The 21,844-nt window shown below is 42.3% G+C and overlaps 1 protein-coding gene across 1 annotated transcript in view; it reads right to left on the bottom strand.

Annotated features, from left to right (window-relative positions):
• The window catches only part of Syt9 (synaptotagmin 9), a 165,564-nt gene that overhangs the window by 37,938 nt on the left and 105,782 nt on the right, over positions 1-21,844 (bottom strand). Inside the window, exons 4-6 of the mRNA XM_048359917.1 lie at positions 4,504-4,624; positions 2,511-2,682; positions 686-815 (exon numbers count right to left, since the gene is read on the bottom strand). Of these exons, the coding sequence (XP_048215874.1) occupies positions 686-815; positions 2,511-2,682; positions 4,504-4,624 (423 nt within the window). The remainder of the gene's footprint in view (positions 1-685; positions 816-2,510; positions 2,683-4,503; positions 4,625-21,844) is intronic.

Raw genomic sequence — 21,844 nt, 5'->3', positions numbered from 1 at the left:
GCTGGGAGAAAACAAGGGAAGAGGTGACACTGTTCAAAAGGGAATGTACTCATTACCTGACTTTGGTAACTGCAACCCCTCTGTATACCACCTTTACAGTAAAAACTTAAAAAAAACTTAAAAATAAAACACATTGATACAGCAAAGCAGAAAGACAGAAGTCAAGGTCTTTGCTGATCATGGAATCTGTTACTATTTATCACTATGAGATCCTAGAATGACTTCCTCTGGGCTTTTTGTAAAAAACAAGCAAACAAACAAATTTCCATTTCACCTATTTACTATTATTAAATGTAGTTGCACTGGACACTATCCAACTGACTCAGAATCGAATAGGTGTTAGATCAGTCTGAGAATTCAAGACTTCTGTGCCAGGCTGGAATTCTTTACGAAGTCAGGCTTCAGGCAACATTTAAAAAATGGCAAGTCCATACTCACTTGGATTTTGTGTGCAGTCAGCAAATCCTGATCTTTTTCAAGTACAATACAAGAGAGAGATGGTCTCTGATACAATGTTCAAGAACCTCAGATTGCCTGTAAGTCCCAGTGACTCCAGGCAATGCCACCAGGGAAACCCATCTTGTGATTTCAGAGCCTGGTGTTCTCATGCATTCAGAGGCCTTTGCAATTCCACAACAAGGCATTTACCATTCTGCCTTGTGAAGCACGTGGGGGTAGCTCTTACCTCCACTAGGGAGTGCCAGTGTGCAATCGGCTTCCGGGGATAGGACAGCATCTCACTCCAGTGGTCTCTGCCCAGTCTCTCAGCCTCGTTGCCTACTTGACACACGCCGATGATCTCATTGTGACCTACACTGTGAAAATGGCCCACAATAGTTTTTTCTTAAAATTTTGGTTTAGAAGAACAAAAAAAATCACACAAGAGGAAAGCAAGGATTGATGAGGGAGATACTCTGAGTCAGGCAGCCCACCAATGGGGGAGAGGGAAGAAGGTCCCTGGACCCTCTTGCTTTCCCTTTCATGAAAGAATATGTCATCACGATCTTCTCTCCTTCTAAGTTTAGCTTTGGTTCTTTGACTCAACTTGAGTTACTAAACCTCAGGACCAATATTCTTGAAGTTTCCCTAAGTAGGTTTCTGACGGTGTTTAAAGCAATCATTTATTATTATTGATGCTAAAAGTCTTTTGCAGCACTGGGAAACTATGGTATACCTTTGAACTCTTTGGGATCCAAACTCACAGACTTTCTTTCTCCTCCCTACAGTGATAAGTAATTTTTGCTCTGCCTCTGTGGAGGTTCTGGTAAAGGAAAGCCAAGGGTAGGGAGGTAGGCGTGCGTGATAATTGAGTCTATGCTCATTAGAATCAGATGCACGCAGAAGGCCCTGGATTCTACCACGGATTTTTTTTCCAAGCCAGATTCATGAGTTTACCGATAATTACATCAAGGCAGAGATCACATAATCAGATTTATTGATGCAGGAAACTCAGCAATAGCTTGGAGAATGTTGGCCTGGCTTTCTACAGTGGGTGGGCCGCAATCCTTCCTTCCCCCAGTGGGGACTGACACACACTGTAGCATTGCTCAGGAGTGATGGGACCAGGCTATTGCCCAGCATGGGCTATCACACCCACAGGAAGCCATGTTGGAAAACAGTCATGCTTTGCCCAGGCATCTGCTGAGAAAGTGTTCGGGTCACTGAAGCTGCCTTGCTGACATTTCGGAGGTATGTGTGAAATGTTTTAGCAACCAATAAGATTTGTAAGATTATATTAGAAGTCAGAATGTTTTTTTTTTCTTTATAACTGTGCCCAGACCACGTGGGAGGTTTCTAATTAAAAAGAGACTTTGCATTTCAGTCTAATGACTGGTTTAACATGTATAATTCCCTGTTGGTACTTCCTTTGCATATTAAAATGACTGTTTTTTTTTTTCAAATCTGTCCTTTAAATACACAATTGGCTACAATGCAGGCTATAAATATCTCTTCTGTGCTGTATTAATTAAAAAGTCTAGCATCTTATACATTTTAATGTACCCTGTCATCCATACTGATTCTAGCATTTTCAAGAGAACATTTCTGTGTTTGCTTTCAGACTTAAGTGGATGGAAATGATCTTTATTAAACACACTGCCAGAAGGGGGGAAAAAAAAGATTGAAGTTATGCATTGAGAAATGTTGATAGTGTTTAGGGTGGAATCTTTCCCCTGAAGGTAATCTGGATTGCCTGACAGAACCCAAGATTCATGGGGCCACAGTTCATGAGATATCAGTTTACAGAGATGGGGAGAGGGAGAGCTAGGGCATAAAGGAGATGGACAGGAAGGAAGATATAGAAAAGGGAAGGGAAGAGTGGATGAGCTGAGAGGCCCTGTGACAGTCTGATTCTGCCCCATGGTTTGACAGTGGTGATTCCTGATCAACCTGCCTTCCATGTGTCCCTCCCTAGGGCCTGGACCCCACCAAGCTTCTTATCTGTTCCTCCTCTGTCCTCCCTTCCCAGGACACACTGGGCTTCCATGGAAAAGGAGCTCCGGGCATCTCACCGGTCATAGTCCATGACAGCAATGGATAAATGGATTTGGTCAATATTCTCAGGAGGGACATCAAAGACTATGGCTTCGTTGTAAACAGGATTCAGTGTGTTCCTCTTGGTGGATGTTTTTCTCTTCTTCAGTCTCCTGCCATCACACATCAGTGAGACTTTCACGTAGGGGTCTGCGGAGATCATGAGAAGCAGGGCTAGGGTGAGGATAAATACAGACTATGGGCTTGCATACAACTCCTTTACCTACTCATGGACTGCAGTTTGGGGATGCTAATTAATGTGACATCCAGGCAGTGACTAGTTAGCATAATTGAGTCATTTCATTCAATAAAAAGTATAGGACAGTGCTTTTCAAAATGTGTGAAATCTAAAAATAGTGTGAACACATCTGTTGCCAAAGTAGAAGCTATCACCAACGTCTCTGTCATATGAAGGAAAATGCACAAATATTTCTAAGGAGTGGGAATCAGGCCTCAAGCCTTCTCCTCTAAGCTACTGCATGGAGTCTTTCTCTAAAATTAGATTTCTTTTTATAACAGTGCCGGGGATCGAACCCGGGGCCTCCTGCATGCTGGGCTAGCACCCTGCCACTTGAGTCACACCCATGACCCCAACCCAAGATTAGGTCTTTAGGAAAGGGAATTCCTACTGTTTGGGAGGCAGAAATAAGAAGGATCACAGTTCAAGGCCAGCCTAGAAAAGAAAGGTAGGGAGTTTCTACCATAGCAAAGAAGCTGGATCTGGTGGCACCCAACCTGAACCTTAGCTACAAGGAGGCTTAGGAGGATTGTGGTCCAAGACTAGCCCAGGAAAAATGCACAAGACCTTATCTGAAAAAACAGCTACATTTAAAAAGGGCTGGGGGCATAGCAGAAGTGGCAGAGTCTCCGAGTTCAAACTCCAGTACTAAATTAAAAAAAAAAAAAAAGGCAGGAAGGGAATTCCTTGCAACTTAGTCTCTGAAATGCTAGAGGATGGGAAAGTTCTGGGGGTAGATGTCCTTAAGCACAGGGAGCCCACAGAACTACCTGTAGTCAATTAACAAAGAGAGAGAAGAAGTGTGTCCATCAAGGAGCAAAAGGACCTAGACCTGCTTGTAGAGCAGCTCTGTGAGGGGGTGAGAGGTGGCAAGACTAGTGCCCGATCTGCACAGAGCTCTTCTGGTCCTACCAGCACCCCATTCTTCCCCTCCTCAGCAGGGAGCTCTCCATCCTTCCTGCCTTGCCTGAGCGCGCATGCGCGCGCACCTCCCCCGCCCCCCCCCCCCCCCCACTAATTTCTTACCCCTTCCAGGAGAGGATTATAAGCCGATTATAAGGCAGAGGCCACATCTTTTTCTTTTTTAATCTTATAAATCCTCTGGAGTGTGGTATAGTATATACTACAGCTCACGCTCTTTGATTTCAGCCTGTGAGACAAGGTGTGCTGTGTGTTTGCAACCATGTTTGGAGGGTCCTGCTGGTAAATTTGTACTGTAGAAATTGCACACTGAGATTCTTTTTTGCATGCTTGATTTGCTGAAAAGACAAAAGCAAACCAAACCCTGTGTAGTTGACTTCTATAAGGATGCAGGGTCGTATGCAATCTTAAATAAGCCTGGAATGGTGGTATCTAAGAAAAGACTTAACTAGATAAGCTCTATCAGCTGTGGTAACTTAAGTCTAGTTCACACTAATGACGAGAACAGTAATAACTCATACTATGTAGAATTTAGTATGTACCAGACACCATTTTATTGCTGCATATATATTATCCTACTTAATGTCACAACTCAATGAACCAGATTCTATGATCACGCCCATTTTGTAGGTTGGAAGTGGAAGCCCAGAGGGACTTACTTGCTCAAGGTTATATAGCTCCTAGGTGGCAGGGATGAGACTAAGCTTAGGAAGTTTGGGTCCAGACTCAATATGCTTTATCACTGTGTTCAAAACTGTTGAAGATGCTACCTCCGGCTCTGATGAAGAAATCTGAATTGAAGGATGGCCCACCTGATGCCCCTGTGATGTCCATTGCCTTTAAGTTCCTTGCTTTAATAATGGTGATGGTCAGCCTGCCAGCCGTGGGAAGGTAGCAGAGGGAAAACATCAGCTCTCCAAGATCCACGTTGTCCTGTTGAGAAAGCACAAACCTAAGTGTTAGAAGGTCTTCTTTCTAACAGGAAGGAGCTCCATTGCAGGGCAGCATTGGGAGGGGCCATGGAGCTTCTTTAGCTCACCCGGGAGCCCCTGATGCCTCACATGGAGAGCACATCCCTGCATTCCTGGAGCCTCCCCCACCCCCGGCCCCCCTAAGGAAGCACAAGCTGTATTGAGATGGCAAAGAGGAGGCCATAAGGGTTTTGGCCACCACCCATGCCTGCATCTTGCACATCCTCACATGGTTCCCCACAACCCAGAAACACAGCTCAGCAGCAGAAGCTCCACAGTCTTAATAATTCTTCCCCCCGACCCCCCGGCCCCCGGTGTGTTTCCACTCATGCCCTCCCCTCCTGCAATCCACACAAAGCTCCCAGCACAAAGCTATGCAGACAGGAGCCCCAGAGGGCTGGGCACCCCCAGGCCAGGCTCACTCTGCACAGGCATCCCCTGGATTGTTCAGCCTTTCAAACAGGGCCCCACCCCACTCTATAAAGCCCCCTACAAAGTCACTTCAAATGAGTCACACTATCCACATACAATTCTGTATCTCTGCTCAGCCAAACTCTGCAATCTTCTAACTCCTCCTGTAGCTCACAAGAAAGGGCATTGCATAAGCCTAAGAGAGAATCCATGACACTCCCACACACCCGCCAACACGCCACTTGGACACACCTGGACACTTGTCTCTTCCTGCAGTCTCCATGCAGGGAAAGAATATAAAACCCCAGACCCCAGAAGGCTGTGCTGTCTGCCCCTGATACTTTGCCACAGCTCTTCTCTTCCTGGGTGTGTCTCTAAGAAGCCCCCATCCCTTTGCCTGGAGAAAACATCTCCTTAGGTGGAATGCATTCCTTCAAATAGGTCAGAAGGCACAAGTCTCCCTCCCTTTTTAGCCCAGGGAGAGTAACAAGGGAGAGAGAGAGAGAAAAAAAAATAGTTCATTTAGCTTCAATTTCTGAAAGCCACCTGAGGTTATGGAGCTGGGTGCCTGTGTCTAATTAATCCAGTCTCATAGTGACAATGCTCTGGAGAGTCAAGTTCTTGCCCTGAACACCTCAGCCTCCCCTCTCCTCCTGGATTCGCTGAAGATACTTCTATTTTTAGAAGCACAGATTCAGCTCTGGAAGGTCACCTCGCCCAACCTCCCGCTTCCACTGCTTCCACAGGAGGAGGAGGCAAAGGGATCTATTTGGCTGCTAAGGCAGATGGATGTCTATGTCTCAGTGCATCGCCTCCCGCCTCATGTAAATAAATCATCTCCCTTTAACAGGCCAGGCCTCCCTGGTTCCCAGAGCTCTAATCTCAAGGGACTCAGGTGGCTGGGCTATGTGTGAGGAGAGGCTGGGGGCCAGCAGTGAAGGATGGGGTCACCTGTATCAGGTTCTGGCTGCTCAGGGGTGATGGAGGTCCCCCTCGAGGAGCTAGGTTTATTCCTTCCTGAAGAGAACAGCCCCACCCAGCTTTCCATTGCTGACATGCCAGAGAAGTAATATGTATCACCACAGATCTTCCTTTTGCTTCCTTGTTTCCTGGCCTACTCTCTCACCCTTAACTTTGATTCTTCCCCAAAAAGAACTATCACTGTATCTAATGATCTTCTCCTGCCTGGAAAGATGGGGATTTGACAGTAATTATAGGAGCAACTAAGATCATGCTGTGAAACTTCATCATATATTCCTGAGGGGCCACCATGTACGTACCCGGCAGTGTCTGGAATGTGAGAAAGCACTCAGTTATTTCCGGCCCTCCGGGCAGATGCACATAATCAAATCTGATGTATGAGCATCATTCTCTACCAAGTAGGTTGGACTTGTGTGTGAGTGTTTTTCTCCCAACGTGAGTCTCATTCATAAATATTTATATTATATGGCTATTTGCTTGTAAGTTACAAGAAAAAGAAACTCTTGGATTTGGTAGTATATTCAAAATGTGAACTGGTGTAGAACCTGTATTTGAACTTTTTTTTGTTTGTTTTTACAATAGCTTGGTTTGAACTCAGGGCCTTGTGCTTGCTCGAGTGCTCAGCTGGTTTTCTATCACAGGAACCATGCTTCCATGTTTGAGTTGGAATCCCATAAACTTTTCTGACCCATTGACTTAGAGTAATGATCTTCCAGAGCTCAGACTCCCCAGGATTGCAGCCATGAGTCACCAGCTCTCAGACACATGTACTTTGAAACAGATATATGCAGAGATTTTTTTTTGAAATAGGGTCTTCCTTATGCATTGGCCTTGAACTCATAATCCTCCTGTTTCAGATTCCCAAGTACTAGGATTACAGGCATGGACCACCACACTCAGACACTTTGTACTTTTAAAAATATATGCACAGAACTAGTTATCAAAGAGAAAATGTTTGATCTTTAAATGCTTTGTTTATCTATTTGTTCTGTTGCTACTGTGTGGTTTGGTTTGAACTCAGGACCTCATGCTTGCTAAGTAGGTTTTCTACCTCTTGGGCCATACCTCAGTCTTATCTTCAAGTACTTTAAAATCTTTGAAAATTTCCAAAATTACAAAAATAAAATGACAATTATACCTATATATTTATATGTTCAAGTAAAATAGCAAATTATCATATTTTCCCATGGACATGTCCACAATGTCACTCTTTTCCTCAGAGTCGCACAGTGAATAATCATCCAAGTTTTCCCTTCCCATCCATCCATCCATCCATCCACCCACCCACCCTCCCACCCATCCATCCATCTATCCATCCATTCATCTATCCATCCATCCATCCATCCATCCATCCATCCATCCATCCACCCACCTACCATCCACCCTTCCCACCTCTTGCCCTTACTCTTTCCAAGTTTGTCATGGGTATGAGTTGAACATTTGCTCTTCTGGAAGCCAGGGATAAATCCACAGTGGGAAATAGCAGTCACTGTCCCAAGAGGACACTTGACCTTGGTGTGTTGTGGAACAGGTACTTGATGGCTGTTCTGTTTTTTTTCCCTATCTGTTCATGCAGGCTTGGCATGAAGAACCTATAGAACCTGATGTTTATAAACACTCCCTTAAGCCAGTGGTCCTCATTCCACAATGATATTGCTCATCTATGGAATATTTGACACTGAGATTTTTTTTTGTACTAGGGTTTGGACTAAGGGCCTTACTCTACCATTGAGCCACACCTCCATCCCTCTTTTTGACTGGTTATTTTTGAGATGGAGTCTTACTGCCAGCTTAGGTGCATGCTTGGACTGTATTGCGCCTATTTTTTTTGCATCTCATTTTAGCTTGGATGACAAATGCATGTCACCATACACCTTTTCTTGAGAGAGCATCTTTTTTTTTTTTGAGTCTCAAAGTCTTCCCTGCCTGGGCTGGCTTTCAATTGCAATCCACAGATCTCAGCCTCCTGAATAGTTAGAATTACAGGCATGAGTTTTATATGAGTTTTTTTTAATAATATATATTTTTTATTATCAAACTGAATTACAGAGAGGTTACAGTTTCATACATTAGGCATTGGATACATTTCTTGTACTGTTTGTTACCTCGTCCCTCATTCCCCTTCCCTCCTCCTCCTTTCCCTTCCCCCCTTCCCCCCCATGAGTTGTTCAGTTGTTCAGTTTATTTTCACCAAACAGTTTGTAAGTATTGCTTTTGTAGTTGTTTGTCTTTTTTTACCTTTGTCTCTCGATTTTGGTGTTCCCTTCCAATTTCCTGGTTCTAATACCAATATACCCGGTTTCCAATGTACTCAGATAAGATACAGAGATAGTGTAGGTACAACCACAGGAAGATGATACAGGAATATCATTAATAATAGAGGCTACAGTTACATATGGCACGTTGAAAGTAGTTACAACTGTGATATAACAATCGTTTCCATAACATGGAGTTCATTTCACTTAGCATTATCTTATGTGTTCATAAGGGTATAGCTATTGGGCTCTTGTGATCCTCTGCTGTGACTAGCCTAAACCTGTGCTAATTATTCCCTGTAAGGGAGACCATATAGTCCATGTTCCTTTGGGTCTGGCTCACTTCACTTAGTATAATTTTTTCCAAGTCCTTCCATTTCCTTACAAATGGGGCAATGTCATTCTTTCTGATAGAGGCATAAAATTCCATTGTGTATATGTACCACATTTTCCTGATCCACTCATCTACTGAGGGGCATCTGGGTTGGTTCCAGATTCTAGCTATGACAAATTGTGCTGAGATGAACATTGTTGTGCTGGTGACTTTAGTGTGATCATGTTTGTGGTCTTTTGGATAGATACCCAAAAGTGGGGCTGCTGGGTCATAGGGGAGTTCTACATTTAGCCTTCTGAGGAATCTCCATACTGCTTGCCAGAGTGGCTGAACCAGTTTACATTCCCACCAACAATGAAGTAGGGTTCCCTTTTGGCCACATCCCCTCCAACAGTTGTTATTGTTAGTTTTCTTGATACAGGACATTCTTACTGGGGTGAGATGGAATCTCAATATTGTTTTGATTTGCATTTCTTTTATGGCCAGTGATGTAGAACACTTTTTCATATGTCTCTTGGCCATTCTGATTTCCTCATCAGAGACGTCTCTTTGTAAGTCTCTAGCCCACTTGATGAGGGGGCTATTGGTTCTTTGAGGTTTTGTTTTGGATGAAGGTAATTTTTTTAGTTCTCATATATTTTAGATATTGAGAGAGCATCTTATGAACTTCTCTGATCAGAAATGGCTTGGGGGCTGGGGATATAGCCTAGTGGCAAGAGTGCCTGCCTCGGATACACGAGGCCCTAGGTTCGATTCCCCAGCACCACATATACAGAAAAAACGGCCAGAAGCGGCGCTGTGGATCACATGGCAGAGTGCTAGCCTTGAGCGGGAAGAAGCCAGGGACAGTGCTCAGGCCCTGAGTCCAAGGCCCAGGACTGGCCAAAAAAAAAAAAAAAGAAAAAAAGAAATGGCTTGGAATTGCTATCTTCCCTATCTCAGCCTTCCACAATACTAGGGTGATAGGTTACAGCACTGTGTCTAGGTATTGTTTGAGAAGAGGTCTTGTAAACTTTCCTGCTTGAGTTGGCCTTGAGTATTGGTCCTCCTGATCTCAGTCCCTCAAAAATGGAGAATTGTTTTTTACAATTATTTTTTAGGGCTTTTTTATTCTGACATCTGGTAGGCAGAAACTAGGGAGGCTACAAAACACCTTACATTGGGGCTGGGGATATAGCCTAGTGGCAAGAGTGCCTGCCTCGGATACATAAGGCCCTAGGTTCGATTCTCCAGCACCACATATACAGAAAACGGCCAGAAGCGGCACTGTGGCTCAAGTGGCAGAGTGCTAGCCTTGAGCGGGAAGAAGCCAGGGACAGTGCTCAGGCCCTGAGTCCAAGGCCCAGGACTGGCCAAAAAAAAAAAAAAAAACAAAAACAAAAAAAAAACACCTTACATTGTGCAAGCAAGCACAGTTATCTACTGCAAAATATGAATGGTGCCAAGGCTGAGAAATTCTATTTTACATCGAAGGGCTTAGATTCTTAGTAAAAGCTATTCTGAAATTCAGTTAAGAGTCAAATATAAAGGAGCCTTAGTATCTGGCTTATTTTTGAGCTCGACAGGAATCAGATATAGAGAAGTGTCACTGCAGCTGAGTGCCCTGAAGGGCATGAAGGAAAGGAAAATGCTATGTGAAGAAGCACTCCACTCGCTTCTACATTAGGTGACTAAGATTAATAACGTTGGCCACATATGTTGGAAATTTATAGTAAGCATGTGTAAACTCTCTACTTGCCAACTTATAGCCTCTTTCTGTATCCCATAGCCTATAATAAGTTAAACATTTTGGCTACCTAGTCTACTTGTCTACTCTGTCACTCTTTTGGTGAATTCCTTCTCAAATCCTTGAAATTCTGGAAGAGATGCTGCAGGAATTCAAGCAGATAAAAATATCATGTCTCTGTACTTTGCTGGGACTATAACCCAAGTAGGACTGCTTAGAGCTATTCTAGGATTGAACAAATTCAATATTGAGAAAGAAATTCGCAACTGATTGAGGTTATCCATTGGAAAATATGGGACTAAAATTGTTAACATCCATGTGCTCCACATAATACAATTGATATCAACTTGTGTAGCCAAAGATCTGTACTATACCCAAAAGAAATAACTGAAATAATAAAATAAGAAGTTATAACTTCTAAGCCTACAAAGCACATAAAATGGACACTTAAACTATTCAATTAACTCCAGAGAAGGAAGGAAGCAGGGAAGAGGGGAGGACAAGACCAGAAGTGAAAATCTGGTACAAATAGAAAACCAATTATACACTGGTAAATTTATACAAAAGTATTCCACAATTCCAGGCCTAGGTTACCCACACATATAATCCTAGCTACTGAGGAGGGTGAGATCTAGAGGATTATAGTTTGAAGCTACCTGGGTAGAAAAGTCTGTGAGACTCTGTTTCCAAAATAATCAGCCAAACTCTGGGCTGGCAATGTGGGTCAAATGGTAGAGCACCAGCTGATCAACTGTGGGGCGTTGAATTCAAACTCTTTTACCAAAAAAAGAGTACTCCATAATTACATTAAATGTCAATGGCCTAAATTTTTGTATTCAAAGCTTCTGAAGACATACTTAGACATACTAGTGCAACTGGTCAAAGATGGGTTCAAGTCTTAAGGCTTCAATAATTTCTGTAATCTTAGGTAAGTTCTGTAATAAGTGTTTTACTTACCTGTTTTCATTTCTTCACCTAGAAAATAGAATCAATATCCTCAGCAAAGGACTGATTTTTGAAAAGGCTAAATTACGGGGCTGGGAATATGGCCTAGTGGCAAGAGTGCTTGCCTCCTCGTATACACGAAGCCCTGGGTTTGATTCCTCAGCACTACATATATAGAAAACAGCCAGAGGAGGCGCTGTGGCTCAAGTGGCAGAGTGCTAGCCTTGAGCAAAAAGAAGCCAGGGACAGTGCTCAGGCCCTGAGTTCAAGGCCCAGGACTGGCAAGAAAAAAAAAGAGTCTCATGAAAAGGCTAATTAGACAAGACATTTATACAGTCAATACTGTATAATTCATATATTATAATTATTATTGCTATTGGACTGATTGTACATTTTTCTTCTCATAAAAGCTCAGAAAATAGTACCTTAAAGTGCACTGGCATGCTGACTAGTTAGAAGGAAAGACATTGGAAGGGTCTTGTCAGTTCTTCTTCCCTAATCCACTTTCTCATGTAAGGAAGATGAAACAAACTAGAATTTCTGAAGTTGGGCTCACTGAAATGAGATCCTTTATCTTCCAAAGCTAGACACAAAACCTAGAAACCTAGACTTTACCCATCTTTCTGTCTTGTAGTTGGCCGTGAAAAAAAGTTCTCCTGGCTGCCTTGTCTGGAAGTAGACCATTAGACTCTTATTCCAGAAGGGGCTTTGTCTTCTAGCTGGGGGCAGGGATAGCATACATAGACCAACAAGACCTGAACAAACAGGCTTTGAGATCCAGCCCCTCCCCGTCTTTCACATTACATCATATCCTTTTGTCCAATCACATTGCTACACACTGTCCATTCTTTATTAAAGATACTATTTCCTCGAGTCATTTCTGAAGGCTCCTGTGCCACATAAAACTTTGATTAGATACATTTGTTATGCTTTGCTGCCATTAATCTGTCTTTGCCAGTTTCGATGTCAGACCTAGCCAGGAACCCTAGAGAGATAAAGAAATGTTTCCTACTCTATACTTGTCTGTGTATTCTTCAGGGGAAAGGCCCACTTGCAGCCTCTAGCAGGGGCTAGGGGTGGACCACTCAATACTTGGTGCATTAATAAAGTGAAGCATAAATAAAGGAGAAGTATAAGGATCTTTGGAGATGCACTGCACCCTCGGTAGTTGTTTGGGGCTCCTTTGGATCAAATTCCAATGAGTGTTCAGGCTAAGGGGCGTCTGGTCTCACCTCTCTCCCTACCCTAGTCTCACTCACCCGTCATCATATTCCCAGAGGTGTTGTCTCCCCAAGAAATCCTGTTCTTACAGAGCCTCTTTCAAAAAGATTTAGCAGCAAGAATAACTCATTGAACAAGTGAAATCCTTGTTACAACATTTCTCTCAAATGTCCTTTATCTTTACCTGTAAATAATTACATGGATGGCCCAAACTTATCCTACCTGTAACATGGAAGCTGTTAGTGATTGATTTGATCATCCTGTTTTCTCAGCTACTCCAATGATACACCCAGTATATCCCCCAGACATGGTAAAACTGGCCAAATAAAGTTCCTTTCCAGTGACAATCCTACACATAATTAGCATGCACTGTTAAAGTAACTGTTGATTGCACTTTATTTATAGGTATTAACATGATTAATTGCATTGGAAGTGTGCCTGGAGGATGACACTTTCTAAGGGGGGCGTTGCTGGGCCACAAATGAACCCACACCCCTCACAGGAGAGCAGGAGAGGCTGGGACTGGCCCGTGCTTTCCCCTCCATCTGACCAGCTCCTGCAAAGGATTATGGGTCTAATTCTGCAAGACAAGCCCCTTGAAGAAAGGATTTTCTTTGACCCAGGATATGTTCAGCCAGGAAGTAACAACATGGACAATTAAAAAATTCAAACCACTACCATATCTAGTCTTACTCAGTTTCCTGGCTTCCTATAGCATTTATGTGTGGTTGGCTCTAATATTTGTATCTCTAGCTTAGCCTGTTCCTGTGTGACAGACTCCTACAACTTAATGTCTTCTGTCAATCTTTAGTTGTCTAACAGGCATCTCAACCTTAGTATTTAAAAAATGGAACAGATTTCCTTCTCTTCTTCCTGACTCTACCCAAATCTTCTCTGTCTTGGGTGGTGAAAACCTCCTTCCAGGCACTGAAGCTAAAAATCTGCTATCCATTATATCTATCACCCTCCTCCTCTCTCACCCTCCTACATCCACAAGCCATGTCATTTCTTCCTTCAAAAACATTGAGAATCTGAGCATAGACCTACCCTATGACCCAGCCGTACCACTCCTAGGCATCTATCCTGAACAACAGGTCTCAGGATATCAAAAAGACATCTGCACTTCCATGTTTACCACTGCACAATTCACAATAGCCAAAATAGGGAAACAACCCAGATGCCACTCTACAGATGAATGGATCCAAAAAGTGTGGTACTTATACACAATGGAATACTACATAGCGATTAAAAATGATAAAATATTGGCATTCGCAGGGAAATGGTCAAAACTTGAACAAATAATGTTCAGCGAGACAAGCCTAGAACACAGAGAAAAAAGGGGGATGGTCTCCTTGATATATGACTGTTTAGGGTGTGGGGGGCGGCGGGACAGTAGAGACCAGGTCTGCGAAACCAAAAACTTCTTGTCAAATGGTATTTCCACAGGTTTGGGTCAGTGATCCTACATTATGTATCTAAAACCAAACAACTACTAAACATAAAAAGGTCTAAAATAGACCTCTCAGTGGATCACAATAGCTCAACAGCTATGTATGTATGATCATATAAGACAAGGATAAGCAAACTCTATTGTTGATGTTATATTTAAAGTTCTGGGTGAATTTCCTTTGGCGTAGGCCACGTGGCTACTGTATATGATTTTGGTACACTGGGTATTGTCTATATGCCTACCTGATCTAGGGAAGGGAAAGAAAAACGAGGGTGTAAGATATCACAAGAAATGTACTCACTGCCCTATTATGTAACTGTACCCCTTTTGCACAACACCTTGTCAACACAATTTAATTTAAAAAAAAAACTAACATTGAGAATCTGGACTGGGAATGTGGCCTAGTGGTAGAGTGCTTGCCTAGCATACATGATGGGTTCGATTCCTCAGCACCACATATACAGAAAGAGCCAGAAGTGGCGCTGTGGCTCAAGTGGTAGAGTGCTAGCCTTGAGCAAAAAGAAGCTAGGGACAGTGCTCAGGTCCTGAGTTCAAGCTCCAGGACTGGCAAAAAGAAAAGAAAAGAAAAGAAAAGAAATTGAGAATCTGACCCCTGTTCTTTTCTACAGGGTTACTCCACTTCAAGATACCATTATATCTCTCACATGTACTACTGAGCAACAGTGAAGGCAAAGGGAATAAGTGGCTTGCTTGGAAACACATGACATCTGATTTTGTTCTCCTAAGATTTGAGTCTTTTAACATTTCAACAACACATCCCAAACAAGGGAGATGTAGGTACTCTTTTCTGTGACATACTTAGATAGTAATATTTCATTGAGATCTTACTAAGTAGCTATCTTGTCTCAGCACTAAGGACAATTAATTTCTGTTCCAGGAGACCCACCTACCTGACAGTTTTATCACAGGACCGTGGTCAGGGCATTACCAGTAGAAGAAAACCACATACCTCAGTGTAAAGAGCTGAGCCATTTCCCAAGAAAATGAGCTTGGTGCTCAGGCCAACTATGTTATAATGTCATGTAAAGGTATGGTTTCAGAACCACTCAAAATTTATTGAATCCTACTGGGTTAATTAGGAACAGGTGCTGCTAGACTGACATCATCCTTTTCCACTTGGGCTATTAAATTCATAGATTAGGGGGTTTCTGCAAGTACTGCTAATGTGACCTCAGCACATCTGGGAGCTCTCTCCTAATGTCCTTCTAGATGACCTAGATACACATGGCCCAGGTGACAGCAAAGGTAAACTGACAATCATACCTAAAGGGTGCCAATCAACGATTCATCAACCTGGGTATATCTAGTTTTGTAATGCAATCAGTACTTTAGAAGAAGAAGCAGAACATGAGGACACAACATGCATAATAAGACTGTTGGAGTCCAGAATCCAGAACCATAGAACTCTAGACGGATAAGTAAGATACATAAAGCTGAGCAATGTCAGTTTATTAAGACAGTTTATTTTAGGATCAGAAAAAGTCAATATCAGAACCTTTGAAGTCGATGCAACCCAGTGTATGTGAAAATGAATGAAAGGCTTATGTTTTTTTCTTATACTGGGTCAAAATGTTAAATAGCTCTGAGAAACTAATTTTGCTTTAGGCTGCATCAATAGAGGTATAGCTTGAGTAGGAAAGGTGTACACCAGCCTGAAGACACCTAAAACATTAATTCTGTCCTCACATCTGAATTTTTAGAAAGAGAAAACATCAAGAGGATGGTGAGAAGAGCAACCACTATGGGAGGGGTCTTGATGACAAGAGAAACCACGGGGAACTACTAAGCCTTAAGGAAAACATCCAAGAAACCCAGAATCCTTGCAGGCATTAATTTGCATTGGCATCACACAGAGGAGGAAATAACCATGCTGGTAATGATTCTAGAACCAGGATGGGAGCCACTGGAAGATGTAGCGTATTCTCTATCACAGTTGAAAACCACATGTTGTCTGACTTGGAAGGTAGTGGGCGCAGCATCTGTTCAGCAAGTTTCCCTGCTGTCAAGAAGATCTAGTGCCAGGTAGGTGGTTGGACAAATGTAAAGTCTTTCTCTTTCTTCAGTTCTGGTTATTTATGATTCCCTTAACTCAGACATGAGCTGGCCGATAAGGGGACATGATAGATTTCTGAAACAGGACAGCTATCAAATTGGGAACTAAAGAGATGGGGTTTGGTGGAATATGCAACTGTATTTCAGGGTAAGAATGAGAGACAAGGGTGCCAGCATCTTTAATGACTGTTGAAAACCACATAAGGGCTGATGGGGAAGAGGAGGTAAATTCAAGCCTTGAGAGATCTCACTTAGGAGACTGTGGTATTGGAACTGTCTTATTTTTTCTTAACATTAAAAGATGCTTTAAGACTCACGTGTGATTTTTTTTCTTTAATTCCCCTGTTTTCCCAGGGAACATGTCTAGTGAAGGAGAATCCTTGACTAAAACAAAGAGCAGTTTTCAAGAATTAAAAGGCTTTAGTATTTAATTTGAATGTTCAACAACCATTTTTTGAAAAGAATTTTTTTCCTTTTACAGATCCATCAATTCTCAATAGGAATAACAAAACAAAAGTAGTTCAAGATGAAAATTTGTTCTTATGTAAAGGCTGTGGGAATATCAGAGCATCCTTAGAATTGTGCGTTGTGTTCTGCCTCTGATAGATAGAGTGCGTCTCATTGGCTTTTGAAACTAACATAAAGATGACTTGGAAATACTTTCGCATTCAGCCTGCATCCTCAGTCATCCTCTTGTCATCCTGGAAATTTCCATCAAAACTAAGAATTCATGCAGTTTGTGAGAGAAGGAAAGATGAGAGATTCTCCAGTAAAGATGCCCTCTAAAGATAAGTCCAATAGCACGTCAGTTAAGTCAGCATGGTCAGTGGTTTGAACAGTCATACAGAGCAACAGTATTTTCCATTCTGTTACTGATAAAGACCTGACCCAAAGATAATCATGGATGTAAAATCTCTCTCTCTGTCTCCTTGTCTCTCTGTCTCTCTCACACACTCTCTCTCCCTCATTGGAAGGCATGTGCCAGATGCAATCTTATTTGGGAGATTGAGATCTGGGGGATCGTACTTCAAAGCCAGCCCAGGTAGAAAAGTCTGTGAGACTGTTTCTAAAATAAACACAAAAGGTTGGGATGGCTACATGCATGGCTCAAGTAGTATAGAGCCAGACAAGCAAGTAAGCCAAACAAGAATAAAGCCCTGACTTCAAACCATGGTACAGACAAAACAACAACAACAACAACAAAAACCACCTTTCATTAGGAATAAGCACTGAGCATCTCCCACGTCTCTTAGGTCTCTGTCAACGGCTCCTCCCTCCCTATCATGCATTCTTACAGTCTAGTACTTGAAGTTCCAGGTTATGTTCATTTGACCTATAAAGTGTGTTTTACAACTCCTCCTTTCCATTCCTTTTGCTTCAGTCTCTGAAAGACTACTTGTAAGTGACTTACTACTTTCAATCTATCCTCTACCTGAAAACAGATCTGATCACTTCATTCCTTCCTTACATCCTTCAATAAATCCTGGATGCTCTAGGATACCTTGTAGTATATCCTATAAAGGAATAGCTTCTCAGCATTGTGTTACTTGTAACATACCCAATTCTCCAGTCTGAACTATTCTTAACTTCGACCCCTTTTCCATTTCATTCTCTTCTGTACTAAATGACCCTGGCTCACTATACAGAGTCCGGGAACACAGCATGGAAAGTTATTTCCTCTGTGCAATCTTCAGGGTCTTTACTCTGGCAACTTTTAGTCCATATGAAATCAAAGTAGATAGTTGTGACTCTGAGGTGCTAAAGATAGGAGTATTATCTTCTGATCAACACATTTATCCAAATGAGAACCCAGACTTAGAGAGGTTAATTAACTTGCTCAAGGTTGTAATGGTTAGCCTTGGAACCACACTCTAAACCAGGCACCCTGATAGGAGGAGGAGGAGAAGGAGGAGAAGCAGAAGGAGGAGGAGAAGGAGGAAGAAGAGGAGGAGGAGAAGGAAGATGGGGCGGGGAAGCGGGAGGGGGAGGGGGATAGGAGAGGACAGGACAGAACTAGTTTGAGAGCTAGGTGGGGTAAACATTTTCACTTCATCAAAAAAGGCTCTGCCTATCCTCCAAATGCCAGCATCAGACCACTTCCCTCTGTGTCCAACAGAATTTTCACCACTCTAGAGATACAGAAGACTTGGCTCAATAAAGGACAGTGTGGTGTAAGCAGGGGTCATTGGCTTCTAATCCAGACAATCACACTCTACAACCTCCATCACCCAAATACATGTAAGGCAGTTAGCACAGGGCCTCAACTCTATGTGTCAACTCATTCCTGTGTTGCTTTCTATCTTCTTAAGAAAGACCTGGCACAAAATGGGTGCAAAATTAGTAAACTTAGCACACAAGTGAATGCATAATAGTGATTTCTATAGGAAGGGAGAGATTGACCCATCAGTACAGCATAAGGCAGTCAATCTTCCCCCCCACCCCCATTCATACTGGAAGACACTTTCACACCTTGATCTACAAGTTAGACAAAGAAAACATAAACATGCTAGAATACTCTAGTCAGTGGGCAGAATTATACAGGAAAGGAATCAAATACCCTTTAAAAATGTTATGGCCTGCCAGGTGCTGGTGGCTCATACTTACAATCCTAGCTACTCAGGAGGCTGAGATCTGAGGATCTCAATTCAAAGCCAGTCTGGGCACAGATGTCTGTGAGACTCTTATCTCCAATTAACCACCAGAAAATCAGAAGTGGTGCTGTGGCTCAAGTGATAGAGCACTAGCTCTGAGCTGAAGAGCTCAGGGACAGTGCCCAGGCCGAGTTCAAGCCCCACAACTAACAGAGAAAAAAAATTATGGCCTGCAAGCAACAGGTGATATCATCAGACAGGTTGAACTACTTGCTCATGATCAACGTTTGCTAGTGTCAAAAATGGATCTGGCAAAATATTTTCCATCCCATGTCCCATGAGCTCCCTGATATTAAGTCTTCATTAAAACATGGTAATTTTAGAATGTGTCAAACAATACTAGTAAAATTTTGGAACAAAACTGACACAGTGGGTTGGCAGTTTTCTCTACCCAGGACCCCATTAGAGTCACAGGACTTCAGAGGGACAGTAAGTCAGCTGCTACGTCTAGTTCCTGGTAGCAGCTCAAGGCTGCACCATGTGTTGGTATGGTTTGGGAAACAACTGGACACCTCAGTTGCCATGATGACTTGGGGATTTCCCAAGTTGTTACTCCTACGGTAACAGCTAGTTGACAGTGCATAGGATTCTGTTCTCTCCACAAAAATGTAGCTCAAATTCACCCAGGACAAGAGCTAAGACAATTATGTGGAGGTAGAGGAGAATCTAAATGTACAGGCAAGAAAAAGAAGGATGGTGGAAGGAATGGATAAAGGGATCAAAGAAAGAAAGAAGCAAGTAAGCAAGGAAGAAAGAAAGGAAAGAAACAAAGGAGAGAGGAAGGAAGAAAGAAAGCAAGCAAGTAAGGAAAGAAACAGAAAGGGAGGAGGTAGGGAAGGAGTGAGGGAAGGCGGGAGAAAGGGAGAGAGGGAGGGAAGAAGGAAGGAAGGGAGGGAGGAAGGAATGAGAGAGGGAAGGAGGGAGAAAGGGAGGGAAGGAGAGAGGAAGGAAGGAAGGGAAGAAGGGCAGGAGGGAGAAAGGAAGGAAGGAAGGAAGGAAGGAAGGAAGGAAGGAAGGAAGGAAGGAAGGAAGGAAACTCCTTCTGTGTCCACAGTCTCCACTGTAGGCATCTCTCTCAGGCAATCCAACAGATAGTAAGCAAAGATTTCCCCAGCTTCCAGGTACTTCCCAACACCTGAGAGGAAAGAGTCTAAGCATTGGGCTGAATAATGTGAAGTTTCCATTTTTGTAGGTCAAGCATAGGAAAACAACAGTCTCATACAGTTCACCCAATTTCATGGCTCAAGGTGAGGGAGGAATGTGCTCATGGCTATCCTAGATGCTTTTATTAAATGCCCTCCAGCTTCGTTCATAAAGAAATCATTCCAAAATAAAATGCAAACTTGAACCATCCAGAGCATCCAAGAGTGCAATGAAGCCCATAATTGGAGTAGTGGGTCCAAGAGCAGAGAAAGCTGGGGCCTTGGAAAGCCCTGGAACTCAGCAGTAGCCAGTGACATGGAAGGATGTGAGATGGAGAATGCCATGTAAAGCAAAACAGAATGTGAATGACAGAGTAACTAACACGTGTAGCTGATTCCTTTAAAATGATCGCAGAAGGGGAAGCAGTAATGCTTTGGCTCTTCTGTCAGACATGGTATCAATTCCAATACCAGGCGAAGAGGCACCAGCAAGGCAGTACCTCCACCAAGATAAACAACAAAAACGTAAGCAAACAACACAAAGGGCCAAGTCTTACAAGGTTGAAATGGTTGGAAAATCCTGCTTATTAACAAGTAAGTATTAATAATATACCTTGACCAAGTAGGGTTTATTCCCAGGGGCATGGATGTTTCAAAATTATCAAATAGGAATGGAATAGTAAAATTAGGGAGTTGGAGGAGAAAACTGTATAAACCATACCAGTAGAGAAGATATTAGATAAAGCCAGGCTTAGTGGTAATTTTAGCTACTTGTGAGATGAAGATTGGTGGTTGCAGCGTTAGAGGAAAAAATTCCATTTCAACCAATGGCCTGGTACAGTGGTTCACATTTGCCATTCCAGTAACATGGAGAAACACAATTTGGAGGATTGCAGTCCAAGCTAACCTGGGCACAGATAAGATCTTATTCTGAAAACAACCAATCCCAAAAGACATGATAATGGCTTAAGAGGTAGAGAACCAGTGTATCAAATGAAAGTGTCTGAGTTTAAGCCTTAGTACCAACAACAAAAGAAATAAAACAAGGATATTATATGAAATTCAAGATTCATTCCTAATGAAATTAATACAAAGCTTAAGACTGTAGTACAAAGAGCATCATCATTAGGTTTAGGACTGGGCCTAGTATCATTTCTGTTATTCAACAGTTTGGGAAATTCTAACCAATGTCAGAAAATAAAGAAGGGATAAAATGATCATAAAGTGTACTTAATAAAATCGTTAATACAACAATTAAAAAACCTATGATTTTTTTCATTCCAAATCCAAGATAACTAAGTGAAAACCTATTGAAAGTAATAAGATAGGTGGCTAATTACAACTATACAAAAATAAACAATTCCTACAAGTCACAAATCATAGATAAATAACCCAATTAAAATGAACAAAACACTGCATGTAAATTTAATAAAAGAATATATATAAAAGATCCCCAAATTATGAGTCATCTAAAAAGCCACAAGGAAATACCATTACTCTAATAGCTAAAATACACAAAGATGACAAGAGTAAACATTGGCAGGAATGTAAAGCAATCAGTTCTATTAGTTCTTACATGCATGGCTGATATGAATATCAATGAAAAGTTTGGAAAACTACCTGTATTTCTTTTTTCCTCCTTCCCTTCCTTCCTTTTTCTTTCTTTCATGTGCTGGTCCTGTTGCTTGTACTCGGGGCCTGGGCACTGCCCCTGATCTTTGTTACTGAAAGCTAGTGTTCTACCTCTTAAGCCACAGCTCCACCTCTAGCTCTTTTGGTGGCTAATTGAAGATAAGTCTCACAAACTTACCTGCTTTGATTGGTTTTGAGCCATGATCCTCAGACCTCAGCAACCTGAGTAGCTAGGATTTTGGAGCTAAGCTATTTGTGTTTCTTATGAATACAAATCTACCCTGTGATCAAGGAATTCTACTCCTAAGTATTTACTCAAGATAAATTTAAGAAGAAGTCCACATGGAGCAGTATAGGAATA

This window comes from Perognathus longimembris, chromosome 13, assembly GCF_023159225.1.
Source record: "Perognathus longimembris pacificus isolate PPM17 chromosome 13, ASM2315922v1, whole genome shotgun sequence".
NCBI classification, from domain to species: Eukaryota; Metazoa; Chordata; class Mammalia; order Rodentia; family Heteromyidae; genus Perognathus; species Perognathus longimembris.
Note: the sequence above shows the minus strand (reverse complement) of the source record. Positions and strands in the feature narration are given on the sequence as shown.